The 26,784-nt window shown below is 40.4% G+C and overlaps 1 protein-coding gene across 6 annotated transcripts; it reads left to right on the forward strand.

Annotated features, from left to right (window-relative positions):
- Positions 1 to 154: 154 nt before the first annotated feature.
- rinl (Ras and Rab interactor-like) lies at positions 155 to 19,716 on the forward strand. 6 transcript variants are annotated; one of them, XM_017440230.3, is made up of 11 exons: positions 155 to 1,467; positions 1,695 to 1,860; positions 8,433 to 8,544; positions 10,412 to 10,484; positions 10,719 to 10,807; positions 10,900 to 10,982; positions 13,082 to 13,301; positions 13,425 to 14,099; positions 14,204 to 14,521; positions 14,617 to 14,748; positions 16,682 to 18,241. In XM_017440230.3, coding segments are annotated over exons 1-11 (2,352 nt in total). In that variant the 5' UTR covers positions 155 to 1,465; the 3' UTR covers positions 17,164 to 18,241. The 6 variants fall into 6 exon arrangements, with proteins under 6 accessions (XP_017295719.1, XP_017295718.1, XP_017295721.1 ...); XM_017440229.3 differs by lacking the exon at positions 155 to 1,467 and having other exon boundaries at positions 1,515 to 1,860; XM_017440232.3 differs by lacking the exon at positions 155 to 1,467 and having other exon boundaries at positions 1,724 to 1,860; positions 10,459 to 10,484; positions 16,682 to 19,716.
- Positions 19,717 to 26,784: the final 7,068 nt, after the last annotated feature.

Here is a 26,784-nt window from a genome sequence, read left to right on the forward strand (position 1 = left end):
CTGCAAAATTTTGAAGCTTACTTGCTTATACAAAAGTATTCACACCCTTGGAGTTCTCTCTGTTTCGTCCTGCTGGAAGGTGAAGCTTTGTCCCGCCCTCGAATCTCCGGAAGACCTAAACAGATTCCCCTAAAGAGTTTCTCTGTACTTTGTGCTGCGTTTCCGCAGGTCCTGCAGATGAAAGTCATTCCCCCAGCATGATGCTGTCACCACCATGCTTCACTGTGGGGAGGTTGTTCCCAGCATTATGAGTGGTGTTCGTTTTGCTCCAGACATGATGTTGTTCTTGATGGCCTAAATGCTTCTTCCACATGTTTGAGGAGTCTCTAGAATGCCTTTCTTTTTATTTTTTATCAACATTTTTTTTCCTGCCACTCTTCCATGAAGCCCAGCTCTGTGCAGCTTATAGTGGTCCTGTAGACAGACCCTCCCGTCTCTGCAGAAGAGACTCCGACGAGCTCTTTGTGTCCCAGTTCATTCTGACTCTCCCAGTTTATGAAGGCATCAGGCTTTTTTTCACTGGCCAGCAGAAGTACTGGTGTTGCTGATTATTTAGACAGAAGAACAAGACCTGTCGTGCTTTGTTATATTTGCTACAATCAGTTTAGTACCAGTGGGTTTGAATTTAGCCTCACAGTAAAGATAGATATTCGACTGATTGGTCAGCCGTTGCGCAGATGAAGTAGTTGGCGAGTTTGACAGTATCTTGTCTTCTTGCCATGGAAATTGTGACCTATCAACAACACCTCGGTGTGTGGTTTCCGTAACAGGCAGACCTGTTGAAGAACAAACCATCCAGCCTTCACGTACACGTCGAAAAATAGCCTCGACACCTGCCCCTCTATCACCGCCTTCTACAATAAAAGCATCTCAGACTGAAGTTCATGTGTTCGAGCTTCTTCCTCCGGTGCAGAGGTTAGTCTGTTGTATTTAAGATGACAGATAATTTCAGTATGTGAACTCTGAAGACAGTAAAAGTCACCATCGCTCAGCAGAATACAGGCAGAGCTGCAGCCACACACTGAAAATAGTCACACGTTGCTCTATAGAGAACACGCAGTGTCTTTTCACTGTTTGCATTGTGCGCAGAGTTTGGTTAACCGCAGGCTGCCTGAAGGAAAGGGGAGGGGAAGAGAAGCTGCAGTGACATTTTTCTAACAGAAATTGAAACTGCATTAAATGCCAGCATGAACAGGAAACAGAAGAGGAAGAAGACCATGGCATGCCAGGAGTACGAGCAACCGGCTGAGTTTTGAAATGCTGAAATTTTGACATGTTACATTAGGGAACTTCTTGAGGATGTTTCAGAGAAGAAAGTGAACTTCCTGTTTTAGCCCTGGTGGTATTTTGAGCCCTGAAGCAACCATTTGCAGTGTACCAAAAAAAAAAAACAACCAAAGAGTTCAAGAGGGAGAAGACAGCAATGTGTGCAGAAAATACTGAATAGAGAAAGGAAGGACAACACATGTGAGTACGCAACATAAAAGCTCATTTTTTCTGTCTTTTTCTGAATTTTTTAATATTTTAATGTCTTTATTCAACATGATCAAATACTACAACATTTTTTTTTATAATTTTATCAGTCTTTGAGCTTAGAAACACCAGAATTTCCTTGGTTATGATCAAACTTACACATGGCCGGTTTGTGTCCAGCCGTGAATCATACTGAAACGTGTCCTCATGTTGGCATCCAGGGCCTTTCACAGTTCGGTTAATGGGACTACAGCCATCCCCTGGAGGAGCAGCAGGAGGAGACTGTCCCTCCTGGAGCAGCTGAGGGCGTGTCAGGAGGCCTGGTGTCCCAGGACGCCCTGGGACAGAGAGGAGGTCCAGGCTGTCCTCCGTGGGACACCTGCTGGGGTAAGAGAAACTCGTTATGCTCTTAACGAGGGAGAATTCAAAAAGTTAAATATCAGATCCATTTTTAAATTAAAGGCCCAGCGCCCCTTGATGAAATGCATGTCACCCGCTGCCTTTGTTGTCAGAGACGAGAACTAAGGTCGTCTAATGCTGAGAAATCGAGTTGTAGCTATTATGGTCCAGATAACGTACAGAATCTCATGTGATATTGCAGTATCTCAGGTGATCTGTTGGGGCTTGGAGTATGTGTTGTGAACGTCTGCTACTACTGCGGCAGATTTTAGCTCGGTATCTGTAAAATTGACCGAGTTACGGCCGTTTTTGTGTTGGATAAAGTCGATGTACTGTAGCAGCCATCGAGAATCGGATTGACTCCAAAAGTTAATCCGATGAAGATGTGCATCCAGTGATTACTCTCTGAGAGTTTTATTAAAATTTGTTCTGTGGTTCATGTGATATTTTGCCAACGGTACGGCCAAACAAGCACACACACACACACAAACAAGCTACAATAAATATTTATATTTAAAAAGGGTTTTCCTAGTTATTTGAAAACCATAAGATCTGAACATTTCAATTTACTTCCTTCAATGGACTTTATAAAAAAGTGAAGCTCCTGTAACATTTAACAATGAAAAAAATCAATGATTTTTTTTTTATTGATTACAAGTAACATCTCATGTTTTAGGTTTTGTTTGAAGAAAATAAAAAAAATAATTGCTGAGGAAATGATGCCACTTCATCTTTAAAGCTTCGACTGTCAAATTTTTCAGATCGTCTGTTAATTGCCCGCTGCCAAAAGGCAAAAAGCAGAAGATAATGTTTTTGTGTGTGTCTGTTTGTTAGCAAAATATCTCACAAACCACGGGATGAATTTGAATGAGGCTTGCAGGAAGTAATCATTAGATGTACATCTACGGCTTCTTATCTCTGCAAAGGAAGTTGTGTTTCTGTAGTGTTGGTTGGTTTGTCCGTCCGTCTGTTTGCAAGATTACTTAAAAACGCCACGATGATTGCTTCTAGTTAGCTTTACAACCCAGTTCAAGATGGCTGCCACATCCAACTGACCTTAAAAAACACAAAATCGCTATAACCCTTGTCAATTTTACAGATGCTGACCTAAAATTTGGTGTGGTAGTAGCTGAGAGTCATCCCCAATGTATACTCTGAGCACTAACTGATGGCACAAGACCTAATTTTAAAACTTTGACAATAAATATTGGAGTCAATGCTGACTGTTTGTTAAGAAAAGATCTCGTGAACTTCCCGACAGATTTTAACAAAGCCTTCAGAAGGTGATCACTGGATGTGCCTCTGCAACCTATCAACGTTTGGAGTCAGTTCAAGATGGTTGCCACAGCTAATTGACAATAACCAATGCAGAAATGACTAACTATAATCAGTTTTAAAGATGTTGAGCTAAAATCTGACATGGTAGAAGCTGAAGCCATTTGCAACACATGAGTGAGACAACTCGCAATGTCACGTGAGATCGCAGGTAGCCTTATTTTCAAGGTTTGACCAAAACGGCTACAACACTGTCATTCCCCAACAAAATATCATCTCAGTCTAAAACCGGCGTGAAATGCGGCAGAGCAATATGCTTTCCTTCAAGGAATGTTATGCCTTTAAGATGAGATGATTTGGATCCTGAAAAGGTTTGGAAAGCTCATCTTTAATGACAACAGCTCACACTGGAATCTGTCCAGCTTTACTCACTAATTATTTATTTATTTATTTATTTTTCCTGATTCTTCTCTCACAGTTTATCTTAGTCTGTTCAGCTGAGGTTCTTACATCATAGTTTAGTTTATGTTCGCTTATTATATCTTAGTTTGTTTGTTTATTTCAGTGTGACTTAGTCAATTTTATTCTGCCTTTGCTTGTTTAAACTTATTTTAGTTTGCGTGGCTAAGCTTATTTTATGTTTTAGTTTAGTTTACCCGTGTTTTAGATCTTTTTTTTTCCTGACACCTTTTGTTGGCCTTTTATCAAAATGGTTTTAACTCTTAGTTTGCCTTCTGGTACCTTTAGTTTAGGTTAGACTAATCTTAGCTTCATTTCTGATCTGTTCAGCTGAGGTTTTTAAATCCGGGTTTAGTTTATGTTAGATTATTATCAGTTTATTATATCTTAGTTTAGTTTTCCTCAGTTTATCTTTAGTATGACTTAGTGTGACTTGTTTTAGATAAGTTTAGCTTTTTACATCCTAGTTTCCTAGCTTAGTTTTCATCTGTTTATGTTACTTTTGCTCATCTATTTTATTTAGATTATCTTAGCTCAAGTTTTAGATAAGTTTAGTTTAGTTTTTTTTTATTGTTGTGTGTATTTTTGTGTTTTCATGATGTACAGCACTTTGAACCACCTTCTTGCTGAAAAGTGCTGTATAAATAAATTTGACTTGACTTGACTTAATCAATCAGTCTGAGTTCATCCATGTGCTCCTTCAGGGGTCACTGTCATTTAACAAGTAAATGGCCTGCATTGTAAATGGTAAATGGCTTGCTCTTCTATAGTGCTTTATCTGTTCTAAGGACCCCAAAGTGCTTCACACTACAGTCAGTCATTCATCCATTCATCCACACATTGATGTTGCACTGATGTTGGTAAGTTACATTAAGATAAGATAAGATAAGATAAGAACTTTATTGATGCCACAGGAAATTGTTGTGCCAGGGTTATAGTACAAAGGTGCATGCACAAGGAATCACACAAAATATAAAAATAGCATAGTATATACAAATAACAAAGAGGTATAAAAAATACCAGCAATTAAAGATGCGAAACTGGTGAGGTAAACATTAAAGTGTTGAATGTAGTGCGGGATTCATTTTTATTGCCCTATGTGTAGAAAGGGGAGGAGTTGAAAAGTTTGATAGCCACAGGGAGGAAGGACTTCTGGTGGCGTTCTGTGGACTGAAGGTGCTGCGGTAGGAGTCCAGTGTGGCATGCAGGGGGTGTGACTCGATGTTCAGGCTCTGATCTGGAGCAGTTTCCTCAGCATCTTCTGCTCAGACACCTCTGCCAGAGACTGCAGCTCCACTCCCAGAACAGAGCCAACTTATCGAGTCTGTTGGCATCAGCTGTCTTCACCCTGCTGCCCCAGCACACCACAGCGTAGAAGATGGTGCTAGGGACCACTGAGTGGTAAAACATCTGCAGCATGGCCCTGAATACATTAAAAGACCTGAGTCTCCTCAGAAGAAAAAGGCAACTCTGCCCTTTCTTGTAGAGGGCATTGGTTTAGCTGTCCAGTCCAGTTTATTATCGAAGTGGACCCCCAGGTACTTGTAGCAGTCCACAATATCCACCTCAGTACCCTTGATGTTGATCGGGTTGGGGAGGGTGCTCGCCTTCTTGTAGTCCACCCGCATTGTAGCCTCAGCTGCCCCGAGGCAGGCTGACAGAAATGAGGCTGCCATTACACCGGCGCCACTGAGCCCTCTGACCACCACGACGTGTTTGTCATCTGTTCCAGCCTTGTTTACCTCCGAGTTCAACTCTTTCTTTTTTAAGGCTCATCCGTTTGTTTCTGAAAGGTAACTGAAACTGACTCTTAGGTGTCGCTGATGTCTCTGATATCGACCTGTTTGCCCTGAAGTGAAGAAGCTGACGAATAATTATGCACATATAAAGTGTTGACCACCTTCAGAAGGTTCCTCCTTAATTTGACCAGAAATTAAAACCAACATCAGCTCCCAGGATTACAAACGACCATAAAAACAAAACAAAAAAATCAGCTCTGAACCTTCACTTGTTCAATGTACAAAGTGTACAAATCCGGGCTTTTTGTAGAAGAAAATATTTAAACCTCACAGTGACAAAAGTCTCTTTCAAAGTTTTGAACAAGTTTGGAAAGGTGCAGAAAAAAGGTTTAGCCATCGTCAGTGTTTCCCACAGCTCCCATACATCCTCCTCTTCTGCTTCCTCGCTCCTGTTAGTCATTTCTGTGCAGCTCAGCTCACAGTGGATGAGGGTCAGCTCTTTTGCTGCTTCTACAGTCCAGTGTTTTCTGCGGTGAGGAAACTTGTACATGTGTCAGAAATAAAATTAAAAAAAAAAAAAAAAAAGAAATGCTTGCACATGAAAGCAGTTCCCTTTTCTGTCTCCGAACACAACAGAGGGCTTTCAGGCGGCTGAATGCAGAAGTAGCTGTGAATAAAAAGCGTGCTCGTATCGGGGAAACTTGTACATGTGTCAGAAATAAAATTAAAAAAAAAAAAAAAAAAGAAATGCTTGCACATGAAAGCAGTTCCCTTTTCTGTCTCCGAACACAACAGAGGGCTTTCAGGCGGCTGAATGCAGAAGTAGCTGTGAATAAAAAGCGTGCTCGTATCGGGGAAATGACATTTCAAAATGGATATTTCAGCTGCAAAGACACACTGTGAGTAGCAAACTGAAATGCATTTGTGTGTTGGGTTATTTGAAAACCGTGACAATCAGCCAATTTACTGAGACATGCAAAACACTAACTGGCAGCATCACATCACTGATCCACGATGGTGGAGGAAGGATGAGGATTTGTTTTTTCTCTTTTTTGTTTTTGGAAGCTTAAAACTGGTGCTATGTTGTGGAGGTTGTAGTCGGACTTGTGTGATGTCTTCAAACACTGAACTAAGAAATGACTGCATATTTCAGCTCGATGTGAAGGACAGGCTGTGACTCACTTTTGGCTTCGCCGTCTCGCTGCACATCTGTGTTCAAAGTTTAGTGACTGAGTGAACTTATTTCTGTTCACACTGAGCCCGTAAGCCACTTCCTGTGTGTCTTTATTAACTTGTGCACTGTGCTGAGTGAGAACAATTCTGGTTGTGGTGTACTGTGACCGAAGCATTGCTTAGGACTGACAGGGCTTTGTTTTACACAAGTTCACTGTGACTCAACCAGCTGCCTCGCTCTCTGTCTGCCTCCTGCTTCCAGAAAAGGAAATGTGATATCATTAACAATCTCTGAAAGCAGCATCGATGCAGTCGAAGCACAGTTTGATGTTGAAAGCGAACGGTGAAAATGTCCAAACGCTTCCCTAGTCGTTCATGAACGTCTCTGTTTTAAAGTGAGTAATACCAGCACAAAGCAGGCTCTGAAACTCATTAAACTTTCCACCTTTTTTTTTTATTAACATCGTCTATAACTAAGAAAGCAGCAGCTGTCATCACAGTTTGATTCAAATGTTCCCACATCCTGATTGGTGAGCAGAACGGTGACATCATTTTTCAGATCTCGACCCATAAACCGCTTCTCAGGAACAAGATTACACTCACACGAACTTTAAAGTTACCGTCAATGACAAGGCCATGTTAGAAATGCAACCTTGTTAATCTTGTTCTTGTTATCTGCTGCAAATAAAAATGAGAAAAAAAGAACTTACTAAGAGAGCGAATAAAACGAAATGAATGTTTATGATCCAGTCATTTATGTCTCATTTAATTCAAAGCCGTCTGAGATGCCTGTCTTATCACAGCTTGACACAAATCAGAATCTGAGTCAGTAACGGGTTTGAAAGAAGACAAAGATTTTGATGTATGAACTATGTAGGAAGTGTTAAATTTGTGGGAGTAAAAACAAGTTTGTTTGCAAATAATCTTGGAAAGTTTGACAGCTCAGAAGTTACTGTGACATCATCTCACCAAGGTAAACTAAAATCATCAAAATTCAAAAAACCCAAACTGTGACTGTGTAAAAACTGCTGAAGATATCAAAATGCCTGTCCAGTCAAAGTCTAACTTTCTGTGACCCGTTTAAACTGAATGATGTTTCTGCTGTAAGATAGTCCTTGGCTGTAGGGAGGGCTGGGCTTCCTCACTCGTTTGGCCAAAATCTCATTATTGTGTTTGAAGGAAAGTATCTGCAGTTTTTTGAAAAGCCTGTCTACACTGTGCAAGGCTCTATTACTAAAAGTCAGCACATTATTCCACATCTGAACATTTTAAAATATTTTTTTCTCAAGCTGCTGGAGACTTGGTGAATCAAAAGGTAAAGGAAAGGTTTACTGTAAAGGTACACAGAGCTGAGATGAACCACAGATGAAACATTCTTGTCAAGCTGCTCAATTAAAAACTGAGGCTAAGTTTTTTAGAAACATGATTTAAAAGAAACTGTTTTAAAACAAAAAAAAAACAAGCTTCGCTTACTGTTTGCTTTAATTGTTTTCAGTCATATTATGTATGTCTTCATTGAGCCAAGTTTACTCACTAAAATATAAATATATAGATTTATGGATCCTTAGTGTTGTGGGTGCCACTATAACAAGACAGAGTGGAAACTAAAAGATCTGGAGCCACATTCAGCCCCTGTGGACTCATATCAGCAACAAACCGCAGCTCTTATCAACCCTCAGAGACGAGCTGCGTCTGTCATACGGATCAAATCGACCCTTTTCACAAAAATCCTGATGCAGGCTTCAAAAACCTCCTTCTGAAATCGTCAATGCCACCTCTCTGTGTTGTGTCTGGTTGCCGTGGAGCCAAGCTGTGTGGTCTGTCAGCGTGAACATTTGGGAGAAAATGTCTTCCTGCTCAGCAGGCCGCAGTCACACTTCAGGCGGCTAAATGAGTCACTTTGTTTTTTTGCAGAGTTTCCTGGTGCTGCGGGACTCCGTGACGTCTCAGCCCAGCCTGCTGTGTGTGTCAGCCGGCGAGCAGAATGAAGAAGTTCTACATTATGATCTCAAATACACAGGCACAGGTATGCTTCCCGTTTCTGTGGCTGATCCAGCTGGCTGAGTTTGATCTTTTCAGTAGTCATTTTGTGATTCGTTACTTCTGCTAAACATTTAAGATATAAATAACCCATAATGAGTCAGGTACACACATCTTCTACTGTTGGGTTTGTGCACCTTTAGCGCCATCCTGTACAGCTGAAAGCAGACCACAGGTAATATAAGTCTCCAGGCTCTTCTCATGCAGAAATGTCTTTTTTACAGAGCTAATGAGCGTATTTTTAAAAATCCTTAACATATTCAGATATAAATAACAGTCACTTTATATCATAAAACAAAGGGATGAAAAGGGAATAGGCTGAAATTAAAGTCTGTGCCACCCTCGTTCAAAACGTTACACAGCCCGTCTGCAAGGTAGCAAAGAGAAGATACTTAACTAATCTCTGCACACAGTTATCAGTTTATATTCTTACCCACAATTAAATTTTATTGTTTTTAAACTAAATACTGATTATCATATGATCATTCCTGAATCTGACTCCCAGAACTCAAACACACCTATATCTGGTTCTCATTGCACATCCAATTCAAATAACTTCTGTAAATGATCTCCTCTTAATCAAAACATTTTCGAGTGGAGCTACAAAGACTATCCTTTGTTTTTTTAAGTATACTACAATGAAAAATAAATAAACATCTGAAGCAAAGAGAGAAGATTATTTGTAGATTCCCTGTAAAGCACATGGCATTACAACGTATACAGACATTTCTCATTCAGTAATTCTCTAACTCTCCTCAAAATACCAACAGATTTAGTATTTTTTATATTAGCTATATGTGGTTTACAGCAGAGTTTATGATCTCTAATCATCCCTCAGTTCTTTGTTCATATTTGTTATATTTGTTCACTCCAGGTACTCCGGTTTCCTCCCACAGACCAAAAACATACATGTTAGGTTCATTGGCAACTCTAAAGTTGTCTGTAGGTGTGAGTGAGAGTGTGAATGGTTGTTTGTCTCTGTGTGTCCCTGTGAGGGACTTGCAACCTGTCCAGGGTGCCCAGGATGGATGGATGGATGGATAGATGGATGGATGGATGGATAACTAATCTAATGATGTCAAACCATTTTTTGAACAGAATTTTTTTATTTATTTCATTTTTCTGATATTTACCCCTGAGCAAGAAGTGTTCATTATTTGCAAACATTATAGGTTTTGACTCAGTAGTTACAGTAAAAACACAATTTAAATTGATTATAAATAACTAAGATTGCAATACTGAACTTTGATGACCACCACTGATTATTGTTCTTAGTTATGACATTTTACTATAAATTTTTACAACGCATTTAAATAACTTCTTCAGCAATCATTTATATTACCTTTATTCCATGTTGTTCACGTTTTTGAATAAGTGGTAAGTCTTTAACTGTGTTAAAAACTTTATATAAATCAATAAACAAACCCCTCACAGTAGAGTGTTTCTTATGTACAGTCATTTTCTGTAGATTCCATCAGTACTAAAGATGCTATTTTTTTTCTGGTTTATTCCTTTTTATTTTTGTAATGATTAAAACTTCACCTTAACTTTCAGTCTGCTGGATGTTTTAAAACTGCACCCTAAAAGTTCAGCTGACCTTCATGACCTGCAGCAACCTGCTAATTATAAACAGCACAGTGGGCAGAAGAAGAAAAAAATAAAAATAAAACAGCTGACTGTCTCATTAAAAGTAGCAAGGGAGTAAAATGTCTGAGACAGTGACAGGAACCTATGTTGAGAAGTCCCCTTCTGGGCTTCCTAGCTAAAGCTTTAAGTGTTTCCAGAAATGTTTTTTTTTTTTTTGAAAGAAATAGTCTAATGAGCCTGTCCTGCCCACTGTTTCTCTGTGACAGTCTTCCAGCTGTCTGAGTCTCGTCTCTCCTTCTCTGATTTGCCTCAGCTGGTGCTTTTCTACTCTCTAACCAGGTAAGAACCTGCTTTACCACTGAAGACTTTTTACAGGTGAACTTCCTCTCTGACATTTTATCATCAGACATGCAGAAAGTGAACATCCAAACATCAGTTTAACATTTCGGTGGTCATTTTAAAGACTTATCAGCGTGTGTTTGTGATCAAGTCTGCACAAACACCTTAAAGTAATCTGTATGTCTATGTCCAGTTTGTTTTTATTCATGTCTGTCATCTCTTCTTCTGCATCAGGGATGTGTTATCTGTCTGTCTGACCATTCCTTGCTGGATCTACAGTGTAACTGAGATGAACAAAAATCGTCTCTCTCAGCTTGAACCCAGTGAGTCCTCGGGTCATTTTCCTACATCAGAAAAACAAGATTAGAGACTTTTATTTTACTTGTCTTGTGTTTTTTTTATCCTTCCTCTACAGAAACTTGGCTTTCCACGCCGCCTGAGCTACAGACCGAAGAAATGACCAACAAGGAACTGAGTAATGTGATGTGTTCAATACAGGTATGTTGCTTTTTCTGTGTGGGAAAATAATAAAAGGGTACTGTCCTCAACAGGCAAGCAACTTCCTTATTTTGTTCACAGAGGAAGTTAAAGGGTCAGATTATCCTCTCAAAACTTGATGGGGCACAAAACAATACATTCATCAGGTGGCCTGAAGCAGATTCATGTTGAAATCAGATTTTCTGTCTAAATGTTATATATATCTTGTCCTTTATCTTATCTATATACCTAAACATGGGAAATGACAAAAAAGTTCCTTTGTAGATAAGCTTTTTAGTACTTTAGAGATAGTCATTTTCTGTTTAGGCTTTTTCACATTGAATGACAACACTTTTCTCTTTACAACCTGCATGACCTATTAGAGCGTGGCAGGATCTCTGCAAAGTTGAAAACCTTCAGTGTGAAGGCAATCATAACTCTTTTAGAACTCGCCAAATAGGTTTCCTATAGGGCTTAATTAGCTACGCCAGTGAATCGTGTGACATATGGTTACCTGAAATCTTGGATGGCAAAACCTACTTTGTTGTTAGTTCATTGGCTTGAGCAGTTCCTGTTGAGAGCAAGTCATTTTTCACTGAAATATAGTTCTTAAAAACAGCCGCTCCTCTTTCACCACATTCGGTAGTCCTCTGTGTGTTAAAATAAGTACAGTCTACATTTAAAAGTTCAAAACGAGAACTTGACTCACCGACACTCTGCCAGGTTTCCATCACAAACACAAATGATGATGTAACATCAAGAAAGCCTATCCTGGTTGGAGTTGGGTCTCTCACTGACAGCAGTGCCCGACTCAGCCGTCCTAGTTCTGGAGGTTTATTAATCTGCCAACAAGTACCAACCAGGTGTAGACAGGATTCAAAAAACACCACTGAAGAAAGAGACAAGGATGTTCACCCAGGATGGAGTGAGGAGAAATGGCCGGTCATTCTCCCATCTGTTGTTGCCTTTGGGGCTCACATATGGGGCGCATCCTTTGATTGCCTGGGTAACATGCCTCTCTGACCCCTGTCCTACAATGGATCGTCTTTTTGATCTGGGACCCCCATTGCCTGAATCAGACTCTAGCCTGGGCTCGGCTAGTCACCGAACGCACCTTCACACGTCCCTGACTGCCTCCATCCCACTCTGCTGCTCTGAGGGTGACAGGGATTTGATGACCAGCGCACTTTAAGGTTTGGTTTGAGGGATAGTGTGCCAGTGACTCACTCAGCTGTAGACAACACACTGCAAATTACTGTCCATCATTGCAGAAAAACAGTCTTGGTGAAGTCACTGAATGGCGCTGTCAGTGCAGCGTGGGTGTTGTCGTCAAAGCCTAAGCATGTGGCCAGAGTGGACGGTCCCACTTCAAATTCTTGATGACCAAGTCACACCAGTGCCAGTGGGCCCCACGTCATGAATACATTGCCATTGCTTTCATCACAATAATAAATCCCCACAATTTTGCTATGGATGTTTTGTACATTCTCAAGCCATCATGGACCTGTGGGGCTTTATCATGCATAAAGAGGAGTTCAGTGCATTTTTAATGTACCATTCAAGACCTCACCAAGACCCTGCAAAGACTATCCTCGTTCTGGCTAATTTGTTATGTTGCAACACGGTCACCAACCAGTCTGAAAGGAGCTTAAGACATGTCTAAACCGTTGTGACTCACCCTTTACTCCAGGTGTATACATATTCTGATGCAGATAAAAAGCTTTTTCAAACTTTTCTGTCCTTTCCTTATATGGTCAAAGGGCGATTCTTGCTCAGGTCATTGTACCTGACCAATCAACAAAGACAGGCTTTTCGTTTCACAGGAAGTGAACTTCCCTTCTTCTACTTTCGAAAGAAATAATGCTAAAAGCGAATCACTTCCCACTCGCAGGCTTATCAACGTTTAATTGTGACTTCTTTTCTGATGGGGTGCTGTGCCAAACCAAATAACTTCTTTCACAGTGTACCCCCCTGCACAAGTGGCAATAAGACCAATAAATACTTCAAAAATAAGACATATATTGATTTTAAAATTAACTCTTTTAAAAGTTAACCTATACATTATGGTTTTCTCAGTGTGCCACCATTGTCATTGTTATTTCTGTTTGTGTTTGTAAAAGCTGACTTCCACCAACGGGGCTCTGTGCATCATAAATCCACTCTACCTTCGTGAACATGGAGATGACTGGCTGACTCACAGGACGACAGCAGCACAATCATCAACGTCCAGACGAGATCGCCGCCTCAGCACCACCCGGGCATGGACAGGGTCGGGGCTACAAAACAAACGAGCAGTCTCATTGGAGCAGGAGCCCTCTGCTGTCAGTGAAGATGTCTCAGGTCAGAATGTAAAACATTTACACATTAAGTGAGATTTTTTTTTTTTTTAGACATCAGGCATTTATTTTGGATCTTAATTTAAAATAACTTTCTGTGTTTGTTTGCTATGTTTTCCTTGCACAGGTCTGGTAAGAGCCAGGTCGGCCGATTCCGCCTCCAACCCAACAACACCAACAGGAGTGGTCCTCAGGAGGTCCAGCAAGGATTTTCCCAACAGCCCCTTTCAAAGATTGACCACAGGGAGCCTTTCCACTCCCTCTACCCCAGTAAGCATCATACCTGAGGTGCATCGTCACAGCAGCCCCCTCCCTCAGTCTCCTCACAGGGTGTCCTGGATTGAAGATGGCTTTTGGCTGCCTCCACCCAGGCCCTCATCCTTACTCCATCCCCCTTCACTGGAGCTTGATTCGTTGTCGATCAGCAGCATAGAGGAGGAGCAGGAGTCCCAGTTCCCAAGCCCCTCATCCTACCACCCATCACCACACCGTTTGGCCAATAAAGTCATAAACCGTCTCTCAGCTGTGGGCCAGGCGCTGGGGGGGCTGGTGTCCCAGAAGAAAAGACTGACCAATCGAGTCCTGGAACTGAGCGAGAGGAAGGGCGGAGCCTTCGCTGAAGCTGTGAAGGGATTTGTGGAGATGACTCTGAAGGGAGGTCCTGACCCCAGCGGGGTTACAGGGCCGGAGTTCTTACAAGAAGTGAGGTCATCGCTTACATCACTAAGGGAGATATTGCTGGACTATGCAGAGATCCAGGCCATACTGGACAGCATCACTGACCTTAATGACTTGGAGATCGGTTAGTGAGCTGACAACACAGTAACGCCAAGTGTTTGTTGATTTTACAATCTTATAAGTTTCTGGTGTTAATTTCTGCTTGCCTTTGTTTTGACCCCCTTGTAGACTCCCTGGTGGAGCTCTCCGTCCACAAAGTGGCTCTGAAGCCCGTTTCTGCTCATCTCTACAACTACATTCACACGTCACGCACCAATGACGGCAGCTTCGAGCGACTCCAGAGCAACTTCCTCGTGCTGGAGAAGAAGGAGGTACAGGACCTGGGGGGGTCGGCAGGAGTTGGAGTTCCTGACTCTGTCATACTGGAGCGAATAAAGCAAAGGTGGAGTAGTATGCACGAGGCCTACTCCCCGAACAAGAAGATTCAGATTCTCCTCAAAGTCTGCAAGAGTATTTACCACAGCATGAGTGCTAACACTAGCTCAGGTAGGCTGGGAGTGATTTGTGGTCAGTAGGATTGAAGCCGCAGCTGTTTTGTCTCTGGCTGCGACTGAGTTCGCTGTCGCTCTCGTCTCCTGCAGGTACGGTGTTTGGAGCAGATGATTTCCTGCCCTGCTTGACTTGGGTGCTGCTGAGAAGCAACTTAGTGGCCTTACAGGTGGACACAGACTATATGATGGAGCTGCTGGACCCCACACAGCTGCAGGGAGAGGGTGAGGTCTACGTACTTTTAACGTGTGACTGTGTGGAGACTTAAAAGTGGGCAGAATCTTAGAAATATTTTAGTCTAGAGAATCAAGGAGAAGTTCCTACGAGGGAGTCAAACTAATATCTACTCACAAACGAATTTTTATCATCTAAAAAAACTCTTAAAACTCCACAACAGTTTAAGAAAAAATATATTATATATTTAAATATTTTATGCTGTATTTAGAGTAAAACTCTCCCATATTTATATACATTCGAAACTACCATGGCAAAAAACATAATAATAAGAGCTGTTTGCAACATGCAGTTAGATTGAAATATTTACAGTCCTCTGACAGCTGGTGGCCATTGTGTTCCAAGAGATGAAGAGCAATCTGCTGCACCGCTGCCTTTATCGAACGTGTGCAGGGATGTCAGAGATGGTATATTTCACCCTCTCTCGCAGTCATAAGTAGCAGACATTCTTGCATCTGCAAATAAATTGTCCAAAAAATGTGTAAACTCCTCTTGTTGTGTTTTACATTCAGAAAGCAATCATTCAGGTGGATAGAGCTTCACGTCTAGAGGTTAACAAACAAAAGCTGTCAATAAAACCTGACCTCATTGTGCCCCGGTCTGCGTTCACTCTGAAGTCAATGAGAGTCCTGACTCTCCCCCTGGGTGGAAAGCGTCTCGAGGACACCTCTTGGTCCAGGATAAAAAAATTCCCTATTTTTAAAAATACATTTATTGAAAATAATAGACGCAATGATGGTCAAGATAGCTCAAAATGTCACATTTTGATTTAGAAACACCATCCTTAACGTGATACTTCTCTGTGGGATGTTGTTCGTTCACTTATACGCAGTAAGACCTGAAGCTCACTTAAGAAAAACATATTTTCCTTTCTCTCTGTAACTTTGTTGCCTGTTGTGTTTGACAGACAGTCGTATTTAGACAACTGTGATCTGACACAAAAATTCTGTTCAGTTTAGTTTATTTACAAAGCAGCAATTCACAACAAAAGTCATTTCAGGGCACAGTACAAAAACATTCACATACATTAGAAAATACCAGTTAATAAAAGGTATTTATTTAAGGAAGCCTGCAAATTGCATTGAATCTTCATTTGGTTGCAATGTCCTATCCGGAGTAAGCAGAAAACAGTTTGCACAAAAAATTGCAGTTCACTCACACCTGCTGAATGTGATGAGTGTGTGTTTGTGCCAGCATGTAAATAGGGCTGTTTGCTTTCTAAATGCAGCGTTGACAAGCCGCAGCCAGCAGTTGCAAATGATGTGCAAAAGTAGGTGCAAAAAACAGGTACTGTGCCTTTTTTGTTGATCCTAGGCTGAATGCACAAGCTCCATGATGTTGCTAAATGTCCGTAGCACCTACGTATCCTGCTACCGGTCAGCTGAGTCCACCAGAAGCTGCTCCTTCTCTCCAACCAGCAGTTCCTCCTCTGTGTAATCTGACTCAAAAATCTATACCTAGAACTGTAGAGCGCTGCTGATCAGATGCAAGATGTAATTAGCAGCATCTCTGCGTGTGATCATGCGCAGCAACACGAATGTTGTTCAGTTTCAGAAAACAGCGAGAGAGTAAACAACCGATTCCTGCAAAAGTGACAGGATGTAAAAATGTCTAATACAGCATTCGCTCAAAATGCTAAAAAAAACATTTGAATTGTTTCAAAAGGTGGAAATTACCTCCTGAATGAACCCTGTTTGATGTAGCTTATATCTTATACCTCCCATGAAGATTTCTCCTTAATTCTCCAAACTTAGATGGTTCTGAGTGTTGTCTCCTGTAGGTAAAATACTGAATGCTATTAGTTAAAGAAAATAATTTATCCCTTCAAATACCCTTATACTACCAAAGATTAGCCTATGCGTGCTACAGTAACATCAATCTTCTACTGAATCTTGCTGACTGATTATCATCTCTTCTCCACAGGGGGCTACTACCTTACAACTCTATACGCCTCTCTCTACTACATCAGCAGCTTCCGGCCACGGCTGGCTGCCCGCCAGCTCAGCATGGAGGCCCAAAAGTCCATTAACCAATGGCATCGCAGGCGCACCCTGTACTGCAACCAATCACGTCGCAGCAAGCACCGGCGGACGATTCGCAGGCAGTCGTGTCACGATCAGAGCAAGCAGGATTCTGACGCAGAAACTGGGTGCAAGAATGGAAGCGTAGAAGAACATAATCCTGACAGCACCGATGTTTCGGAGCAGCAGACAGGAAGAAGCTCCGAGACTGCGCAGGCTCAGAGTGAAAACGCACAGAGCGAGCCTGAAGACGAGGACGAATCGCACACCGCTGCGCCAACATCAGACTGGCAACCTGCAGCGCAGCAAGAGGTGGCAGCCGACAATCAGGAGGACGGACAGACTGTGTGTGTAGCAGAAGAGGAGCAGCAAAGTGCATTCTGACTGGGGGTGGGGGGAACCACACCTAAAAAAAAACGGCAACAAAACTCTTGGCTTTCTGTCAAACACACATTTACAGAGTTCCTCAGTTTTTCCACTGAGTCAAACAAACTCATCCTAAACCTGCTGATATTTCTCTTCTTAAGAGGAAACAAAAACTTACATTTGTATTATTAACACTCTGGTGATGACATATTTAGCAGTGTTCCTTCACAGCAACAAGGTTCCTGATTTTAATCCTAATTTAAATGTTGTTTTCATCCTGTTGAGATATTTTGAAGTGGAGCTCTATGGAAACGTTATGGAGAATTAATGTTTTACATGGCGCTTTGAATAACCTTATTTTGGAGAAACAGAGTTCAATTCTCTCTGGATTGACAAGCTAACAGCTAGTCCGGGTGGAGACCGAGGACCGAAGTGGATTGCTGCTATTTTAAAGAATCCAACCTCAAGATTTTTTATTTTGGTTGATGTGAATGCTTTCTTATAAACCTTTAAACTAATGTCAGTTTCACATTATGGATAGAGGTTGTCTGACACGTTTTTTGTAATCAGTGCTGATTTTTAGAAATCAGGGCAGCCGTTACACAACAAAGGGGTTTTCTTTTTTTTACCCAAAATGCATTCTCCATTTGATCCCTTTAATTGCTTAACATAATGAACATATATTTAACAGACTTTAGAAGATCTTGTATAGTTGAAAATAATACATAGAAGAGCATTCTTGCTTTAAAACTAAATTGTGAGCTACAGTAAGCTGGTTGTAGCAGCTGCTGCCGCGTCTTTATTTCCCTACTTGATAACTGATTAGGTATTCACAGGCAGGGCAGACTCACAGTTTTTTCAAAAGTGGCCAAAATCGGCTGATTAAATTGGTCGACTGATCTGTCTTTAGTTACGGATTTATTCTAGCAGAAATATTATGATGGCCCTACAGAAACAGCCACAGGCTGCACTGGAAGTGCTACAGCTAGCTTCTGCTGCTAGTGCTAAAAAAAAAAAAAAACATAGAATCTTTTGTAAATAACGAAGTAGCGTGAAATTGACAGCGATGTAAAGGATTATAAAATATCATTCAGCAGAAACGGTTGTGAATTTTTTTGACTTTGAAGTTGTTTTAAGATGGCAGCCATCCACTTTCATGTTTGCTCCACTTGGACTAGCCCTTAGCTCATCGATCCAGTCAGAATCATATTCTGATTCTCTAAACTAAAGTTGTTGAAAGAGCTATCTACAACACGTAGGATAATGATTGTTCACAACCTTTCCACTGATCCCCACTTCCAAAAATCTGAACTATCCCTTTAATGGTTTGTGTAAGGGCTCCAGGGGTCCGCTGGCTTCCTCTGACAGTCCAACATACACCTTAGGTTACCTCATCTACATCATCGGGAGGTGTTTATGGTAGTTTGCTTATTTTATGAGATTGAGTTACCATTTGTTTAAAGTGTGCCCTACAGCTATAATTCTGTCCCCCACCCCACCCACCCGTCCCACACACACTCACCCCTACTCCCGTCACCCAGAATAATATGAGGTGGTGTTTAAAAAAAGTCTCTAAATTATTGTTAGTCAAGCTGAATGTTTAGGCTCCTCTTACAGTCTCAGATGATTGTTAAAGTAAAGAATCTAAATATTTCTTTGATTTTTCTTCACAAATCACAAAACAGGTTTCATATTTTAAACAGCGTCTGACTAAAGTTATGATATAAATATTAAATATGTACAAAAGTTATGTAATTTATGCCTTTAAGCACCATATTAATTGTGCATCCTCAGCTTTCCCTCTCAGCTGGTGCAGATTTGTGGTTGTATTATTTCTTTCCAATGGTTCATCTAAACAGTGGCGCAGTGGTTCAGCAAGAAGGTTGCAGGATCACTTCACAACTTGAGGCCTTTCTGGGTGGAGTTTACATGTTCCCCCTGTGCACATAATGTCTTTTCTGGGTACTCTGGTTTCCTCCCACAGACCAAAAACATGTATGTTAGGTTCATTGGTAACTCCTAAAATTGTCCCTAGGTGTGAGTGAGAGTGTGAATGGTTGTTTGTGTTGTTTGTCTCTGTGTGTTTCTGTTATGGACTTGCGACCTGTCCAGGGTGTCCCCCGCCTCTCGCACAGTGACTGCTGGAGATAGACTGCAGCTCCCGCGACCTGAAATGGAGAAGTGGGTAAAGAAAATGGACTGACGGATGGATGGATGGTTCATCAAAATCCCAGTCCAGAAAAACTCTAACCCAAAATATACCAAAACCAAAAGGCTTTTTGCCACCATGTCTGTAGAACCAGACCATTGGTTTTAGTTTTGTGGCTGATCGGTGTCACGTTGTCATCATGTCCCCATAACTCAGCAAACATAAGCAAGCTAACATATTATATGAAAGTTAAAAAGCTTCTTTTTATTTAAGATATTCCACTGACCTAGAGTCCGTATTTTATTCAGTGCCGACTGAGATGAATCTCTTTTAGGTGCTGCTTAACCCTATGCATGTTTTATTTCACAAATGTATTCACTTAAAGTAATATTTGGTTGAAAGAATAAAGTTATACAATTTGCTGCTGTTTTTGGTGTCGACACTTTTGTTTTCTAAGCAAAAATGTTCTGATGGTTTGTTTTTTCTTCTGATTATTCTTTCTACTACTGCTACTATTATTATTATTGTGATTATTATTATTAATAATAATAGATTTTTATAATATAATTATTTTATTATTATTATAATCATAATTAATAATAATAATAATATTCAGAGGCAGAGACTAAAGGTCTAATACCAAACATGATCTATCATTTTTTAGAGCATAATAATGCTCCATGTCTACTGTCCTGTTGGCTTTTTCTTGATATTTCTCTTTTCAGGTAATCTGTCTAAGATCTAGTAGATTTTTTTCAGCTCTGCTCTTTGCTCTGATAAGTCTTACTAATGTGAGAGTAAAACACAGTAGAACCAGTTTTACAAAAAAGATAACCCACCTTGTCTTCTCTCACTTTCACTGCGTTTACTCAATTGACCACTAGGGGGCAGCACTATACCAGCGCTGAGATTAAAAGCTTCCTTAATTGATTTCTGCAGCTTTCATAAACAGCTAAAAATGAAATGACCGAATGTGTTAGGAATGTAGGATTTCTTGAAGTGGTGTTTGGATGTGAAGCAAAATCCAGAAGATGAAGTTTTTGACAACATCAGTTAAAAGTTAAGACACTAACAGTGAATTCACAACGCGCACACATATTACAGCTGAAATAAAGGGCCCAAAAGACTAACCATTACCTGCACACTGAAATTTGTAAAATATCCACCTGAAGCTGAGCTCTAACTCCACAAACACATCAGGCCGACAGCAGTGCATGTGTGAAAACATCTCTGAAAAGGTCAAGAACTGACAGCATCATGAGAAGAAAACCAGTGATGTCAGTTTTAGGAGAAATGTCCTGCAGAACCAGATTTAAGCCCGACACGTGGCTAAATAAAGCGTAGATAGTTTTCACCGAGGACAGGTAAGCTGTATGTTAAAGCAGAAAAAGAAAAAAAAACACTCAAGCTGAACGCAACTGATAAAGGAGCTTAACAGTAAACAATGATTTCAAGAAGCACAGAATCCAAGTTAAGTCGCATATAAAGATGAAACGCTCAAAGAAATGTAGTCAAGAGCTTTAAGAAGCTAAAGGTTAACGTTTGCCAAGCTGAAGCTGAAGAGGCTGCAAGAGCTGCAGTTTGTAAAGGGAAGTCTTCAGAGTAAAGTCAACCCGTCTGAATAAATGTGAACATCTGTAGACATTAAAGCATCAAAAGAACTTGTAAAAGACAACTGAATTATTTATAGTAATGAGCAACATTTTGTTCTTATACAGAAATTTCTGTTGTTAATTTGTTTATAACAGCCTGTGAATTTGAGTGGTACAGCACCGTTAATGAATGCACACACACACAGAGCGTGCACACATGTAAACAGTTATCCAGGGGGCCTCTTATGTAAATGTACACAGTGCTGTGTACACACACAGCACACACACTCACACACACACGCGGAGCCATCTAATCGCTGCATCCTAAACGACTGAGCCAATCAAATTTGCCTAATGAGACATCTGGCATTCTGCCTGCATGTGGATGTCAAGCCCAGAAACAGCTGGACCTTTACACACACGCACACGTGCACGCACACAGACGCGCGCACACGCATAGACACACAAACACACACAAATACTTACATATTCTGTTTCTTTCCTACACTTTATAAGCACTAGAGCCTATTGAAGACTGACAAAATAATTTAGCTAATACACACAAAATAACATATTTATTGCTTGCATGTGCCTGTGCACATACACATACACACACACACACACACATGCATATACAGACCTATGTGCACACACTCAGAAAAGGAAAAATTTCATGTCTAGACTAAACTGACCAGAACATAATCTCACAAGCCGACTCTCCCACACGCAGTACTTTCACACTTGTGATATATTATGCATACATGAGTGTCTAACACACTCACCACAGCCATAAATTAGATATATAGGAGTGGTGACTGCTGTGGGGGAGGGGGTGCACGGAGAAGAGATGAGTGGATGTGAAATGAGGAGGGAAGGGGGGCACAGATGGCTGTGGCCTGAGGCGTTTGAGGTACTGCAGCAAAACACGGAGACTGCAACAAACATGCATAAATACTTAAGAATATGTGAGTGTGTGTGTGTGCTCTCATATACAAAAACATATTTATTAAATTAAAGACCTCTGTATATCAAGTTAAGGACTAAGATCATCTTATCTTGAGAAACAACAGAGTTGCAGCCGTTTTTATCAAATCTTGAAGATAATGTTGTGTGTGAACGCATGTGATATTGTGAGAAGTTAATCAGCTGTAGATGCACATCCACTGATTGCGCTCTGAAAGTTTCATTAAAATCTGTTCAGTGGTTGGTGAGATATTTTGCTAACACAACAGACAAGCTTAATTCCAACAGTTAATGCCGAAAACATAAGCAAAGATGTTGCACGATGTGTAGCGCTCAGAGTATGTATTGAGATTGATTTCCAGCTACCACCACACCAACTTTTAGCTTAATTTCTGTAAAAACTGACTGAGTTTGAGATATTTTTTGTGTTGGCCATGGTGACTTGGCTGTGGCGGCCATTTTAAATTGGATGAACTCCAAAAGTTGATCAGTTGTAAGACTACACTCAATGGTTACGTTCATGAGATATTTTGCTAACAGACAGTTTTAAACAAAGCTCTTGTGGAGTCAGGACGTTGTTAAAAGTATAATTTAAGGATGACTCTCAGCCACTACCATACCAAATCTTAGCCCAACATCTGTAAAACATCTGTAAAGCCATATTTATGACTGCTCAGGTTGCTTAACTGTGGCGGCCATCTTGAATCAGGTTGTCTCTAAAAGCTAATTAGTTGTATCTGTACATCCAATACATTCAGTGATTAATGAGTTATTTCGCTAACATGACAGACAAATGAACACTCACCCAGACATGCACAAAACCAAAATTGCCCTTTACGTATGTGTGTGTAGCAGAAACATGAAGAGGCATAATTTCCTTAGAGAGAACAAGTCTTGAGTCAATAAACTAATAAAACTAATTTTAAAAAAATCCTGCAGCAATTGACTAAGCATGAGATCTTCATCTGAAATCCACTCTCCTAACATTGTAAAGTGGAGTTCAAAAGTTGCTCTGATTTTCTGTCAGTCTAATGAGTTTAGTGTGTTAAAGACAAACTGAGCCAGAAATATAAAATGAACCATTTGTTTCAACTTTTTAATTAAGGTTAATTATGATATTTTGTTCAATTTTCGAGCAAAACGGTATTTTGCTGACGCTTGGCCACGTAAGACATTTGAACCTTCAGACTTTAGGTCTCGGTCTTCAGTGAGCTTCACCAACAGAGCAACAATCAGCGCTCGGAAACAGTAGAATAACAGATTTCTCCTCATTCAGTTCACCGAGAGACATCCAGTGTCCTGCCACATGATGGCATCGTCACTCACTGCTTCATAATAAAGATGCTCTGCTTGAGTAAAATCACCGGTAATGAAGGAATGGAGTGACAGGTGAAGACAGTAGTTCTGAAACTTTCACCCAAAAGGCCCCAAGTTTATAAACTCAAATACACGGTCCTTGTTTGAATTAAAGCGAGGGGACAAAGTGTCTCATTGTCCCACCTTCTGAAGGACCTGTGACCTGTCCAGGTGGATCCTGGGTCTTACAAAATGTTAGCTGGGAAATCCTCCAACCCTCTACAAACTGTAACGGACAGAAAAGGACTGAGAGGACAGAAGGACGACGCTGTAAATAATCAAAATACACTTTACTTGATTAAACTATATAAACATGTCAGACTTAGTTGCAGAAACGTTGCTCAACAACATTTGCGTGTCATTGTTCAGTTTCTCCTTGTAGATTTAGTCAGAAAACGCCTGATTAACTGAGTCACTGTTTTAAAGAACAAGAAGTTGATAAGTTTGGCAAAAATCTGTTACTTTTGGCTACAAGCCACAAAAAGCTACCAAACAAAATTTCACTCTACACCTGAAACGAGTGAAAATTGTTTTTCTGATTATTGTTTGATCTATACGTTTTATGTAATCAAACTACTTCTTTCTGCTGCTTTAACCATATCAAAACATGAGGCTCGATCACAATTAATATGCTGTGACTTTTGGTTTCTGTAACTTTTAATACTTTTAAAAATATTTACCTATATTAACAAAAACAAAAATGTCCCTATAGAAATACATAAAGATCTCTTCAGTTCCTTTAAAAACATTGTTCTCTAAAATTTACTTCAATGTACCTGCTCTACTTTTGCTCCTAGTGCTCAGCTCCTGTCTTGCTATTTTTAGTTTTTATCTGCAGTTTTTAGGTACCTTTTTTTGTTGCTAATTTTAGTTTGTAGCAACAGTTTAGTTAATTTTAGTTTTCACCTGATTTCAGCTTTTGTTCTGTTTTGTTTAATTTGTCAACAAATTCTGTTAAAACCATTCAGCTCTCAGCAGCCACTCTGCATTTTTTTTTTCAGAAAATATCAATTCTCAGGTTTGTTTTCAGACAAAAATGTAGAAACATTAAGTGTGGTGAAAACTTTTTTTCTTTCAAGAACTCAAACTTTTTTTGGAAACAAAACAAGAAACACTACTAAGCTTTTCCACAGGACTGTCTGCTGTTAATTGTTTGTTCTGAGTCGCTCCGCAAAGCCCTGCTCTGTCTCACTCTCAGCTCAGAAACGCTCCTAAATCAGTGTAGATGACATGAAGAGTTTGGTTGCATCTTTACTACCCTGCCCTGCTTTGTTCCCGTGTGTCCCTCGCCCTCTGTGCTACATGTTTGTGTTTTTGTCTTTGCAGGGACCTTTCAGAGTCTGTCACCCTCCAGCAGCCTGCCTCTGTCACGGGTCGTTCACACGCCAACAATTAAACTTTCTCTTTTTCTTCTCAGTCCTCCTTAAGCTCCTACATTCCCTCTAAAGTCATTCCTCCCTGAGTTCTTCCTCCTTTCTCCTCTGCATTCCTCTGTTCATTTCTCTCTCCCTCCCCCTCTCCCTCTGTTCCTCCTCCCCTCTCTCTCACTTGTCTGAACTCTGACAGGTGTGTAATCGAATGATTAATGACCACCAGAGTAACCCTCCTCCCACACACACACACACACACACACATACACGTTCATTTTGCCTCAGTAGTCTGAACAGTCAGAGGCAGCAGGAGTCTTGAAATGACGGAAACATTATAAGGACTGTTGCAGCGAGTTCAGTGTAAAATATACCGAGACATGTTGCAAAGAGACCACACACAGAGAATCTTTTTTTTTTTTTTAATCTTGTAGAACAGTTTTCTTTCCATTGAGTTTTATAAAAATCTAAAATGTTTCTTTTTCACACCTAAGAATATGGCTTTTATCTTTGATTTGTTCAATGAGGTAACATGTACCGCAGGGCTGCACATCTCGTGCTTGAAAAAAATTAAGTAATGAATAATAAAAAATAATGTAAATCACTGAAAATAATGTTTGGAAATATTATCTTGTGGCAAATAGACAAAACTGCATTAAACTCACAGGCTCCACTTGAAAGTTTTTCTCCTGGAATTTTAGTTCATTGAAGGGGAAACAAACTTTGCTGCAAATACGTTACCAGTGGTAATTAATGCTCTTTCAGGGAGACTGCTGCTGTTTGTACTAGAGCTACTTCAGTTCTTCTTCTACACAGTAGATGTCACCACTGAGATAGTAGTTCCACCAGGAATAGCACCAGAAGAAGACTTGAACAGGAGATACAGCATCAATATACATGTGAAAAACTAGATGTTCTGTCCACACCTCTTGTTGTTGGGACTTGCAGAACCTGGTTTGAGGGAGCTGCCATGTTGCATTTTTGAAACCAGAGTCTGCTCACTAGATGTGGGGCTTTAAGTCCCGCCTTCTTTCCCCCTTGTGACACAGTCACTGTGTCATATAACTTTCTTTTGAGCATGAAACAAGTAATTACAACTAATTACTGCAGAGATATATGCCAGCAGCCTTGAGATTCTGTTACTTTGTGTTCCCATTCACATAAATTATTGATCTGGACCCCCATACAAGATCCTGGAAGTTGAAGCTGGAAGGGGAACAGTGTCCCCATAGGCTGGTCCCAGTATAAATAACAAGGCATTGCCCTTATCAAGAAAACAGACAAACAAACAAAGCAAACAAATGAACACCTCAGATAGTTTTTTTTTTCTTGTTGATACGCACAGTTCTTATCTTGCTGTTGTATGTTCATATATTTATTTTTAATATGTTTAGTTGTAATTAGTTATTTCATATTTTTAAAAAATGTCATGTGACACCATGAATATGTGCAGGAAGGGTAGGCAAGACTTAAAGATCTACATCACTTGTGAGCAGACTCTGGTTCCAAAAATACAACATGGCAGCTCTCATAGACTGGGTCCTGCTGGCTTCAAGTCCCAACAACAAGAGAAGATGGAGACACTTAGTCAAGTATAATAATACTTTTCTGTGACCAGTAGGGTTTAATGATTGTTGTGCTCAGTAACCAGACTAACTACGATTAGCAATATAATCCAATAACAATGAATCTCTCTGCACCCTAAGCATTCAAACACAGTAGCAACACATTCACTTTCAGAGGCTGTTCAGTATTATGTTTGTGACTGAATTACTGAGATACAAACTAACTGAAATCTAATTAAAATGTTTATCCCTGCAGCTATCACAACTTTTACTAAAAAAGGTGATCATGTTGGGTTATGAGGTCAGGGCCAGAAAGGAATTTCTGACATTTCAAGCATGAATCCTGACTTTTGGGGGGCGTTCCAGCTGATTTATCTGTCTTGGAACTCAGAAATTCCTACTTGAGTAAAATGGAATGTGGCACGTCTTCACACACGAACGTCTAATCTACTCACATATTTGACTTATCAGCTTTTAGGCAGATGTTTGTAGATCGACCATGCTTGCAGACTCATAATATTTAAAGACCTTCAATTTTAAAGACATAGACAAACTTTTACTTCCAGATTTAATCTCCGAACTGTAACTATCCATGGCTGCTCTTTCGATACAGCCACTTTAGTCACATGCACATCTGTAACCCAACC

Source organism: Kryptolebias marmoratus, linkage group LG2 (genome assembly GCF_001649575.2).
Source record: "Kryptolebias marmoratus isolate JLee-2015 linkage group LG2, ASM164957v2, whole genome shotgun sequence".
NCBI classification, from domain to species: Eukaryota; Metazoa; Chordata; class Actinopteri; order Cyprinodontiformes; family Rivulidae; genus Kryptolebias; species Kryptolebias marmoratus.

Excerpts from the sequence above, each read along its gene's own strand:
- rinl (XM_017440229.3), top strand. The coding sequence starts at position 1,681 with ATGTTGGCATCCAGGGCCTTTCACAGTTCGGTTAATGGGACTACAGCC. Across the intron at positions 10,983-13,081 it reads ATGTGATGTGTTCAATACAG|CTGACTTCCACCAACGGGGC; the intron begins GTATGTTGCTTT and ends TGTTTGTAAAAG. Across the intron at positions 13,302-13,424 it reads TGTCAGTGAAGATGTCTCAG|GTCTGGTAAGAGCCAGGTCG; the intron begins GTCAGAATGTAA and ends TTCCTTGCACAG.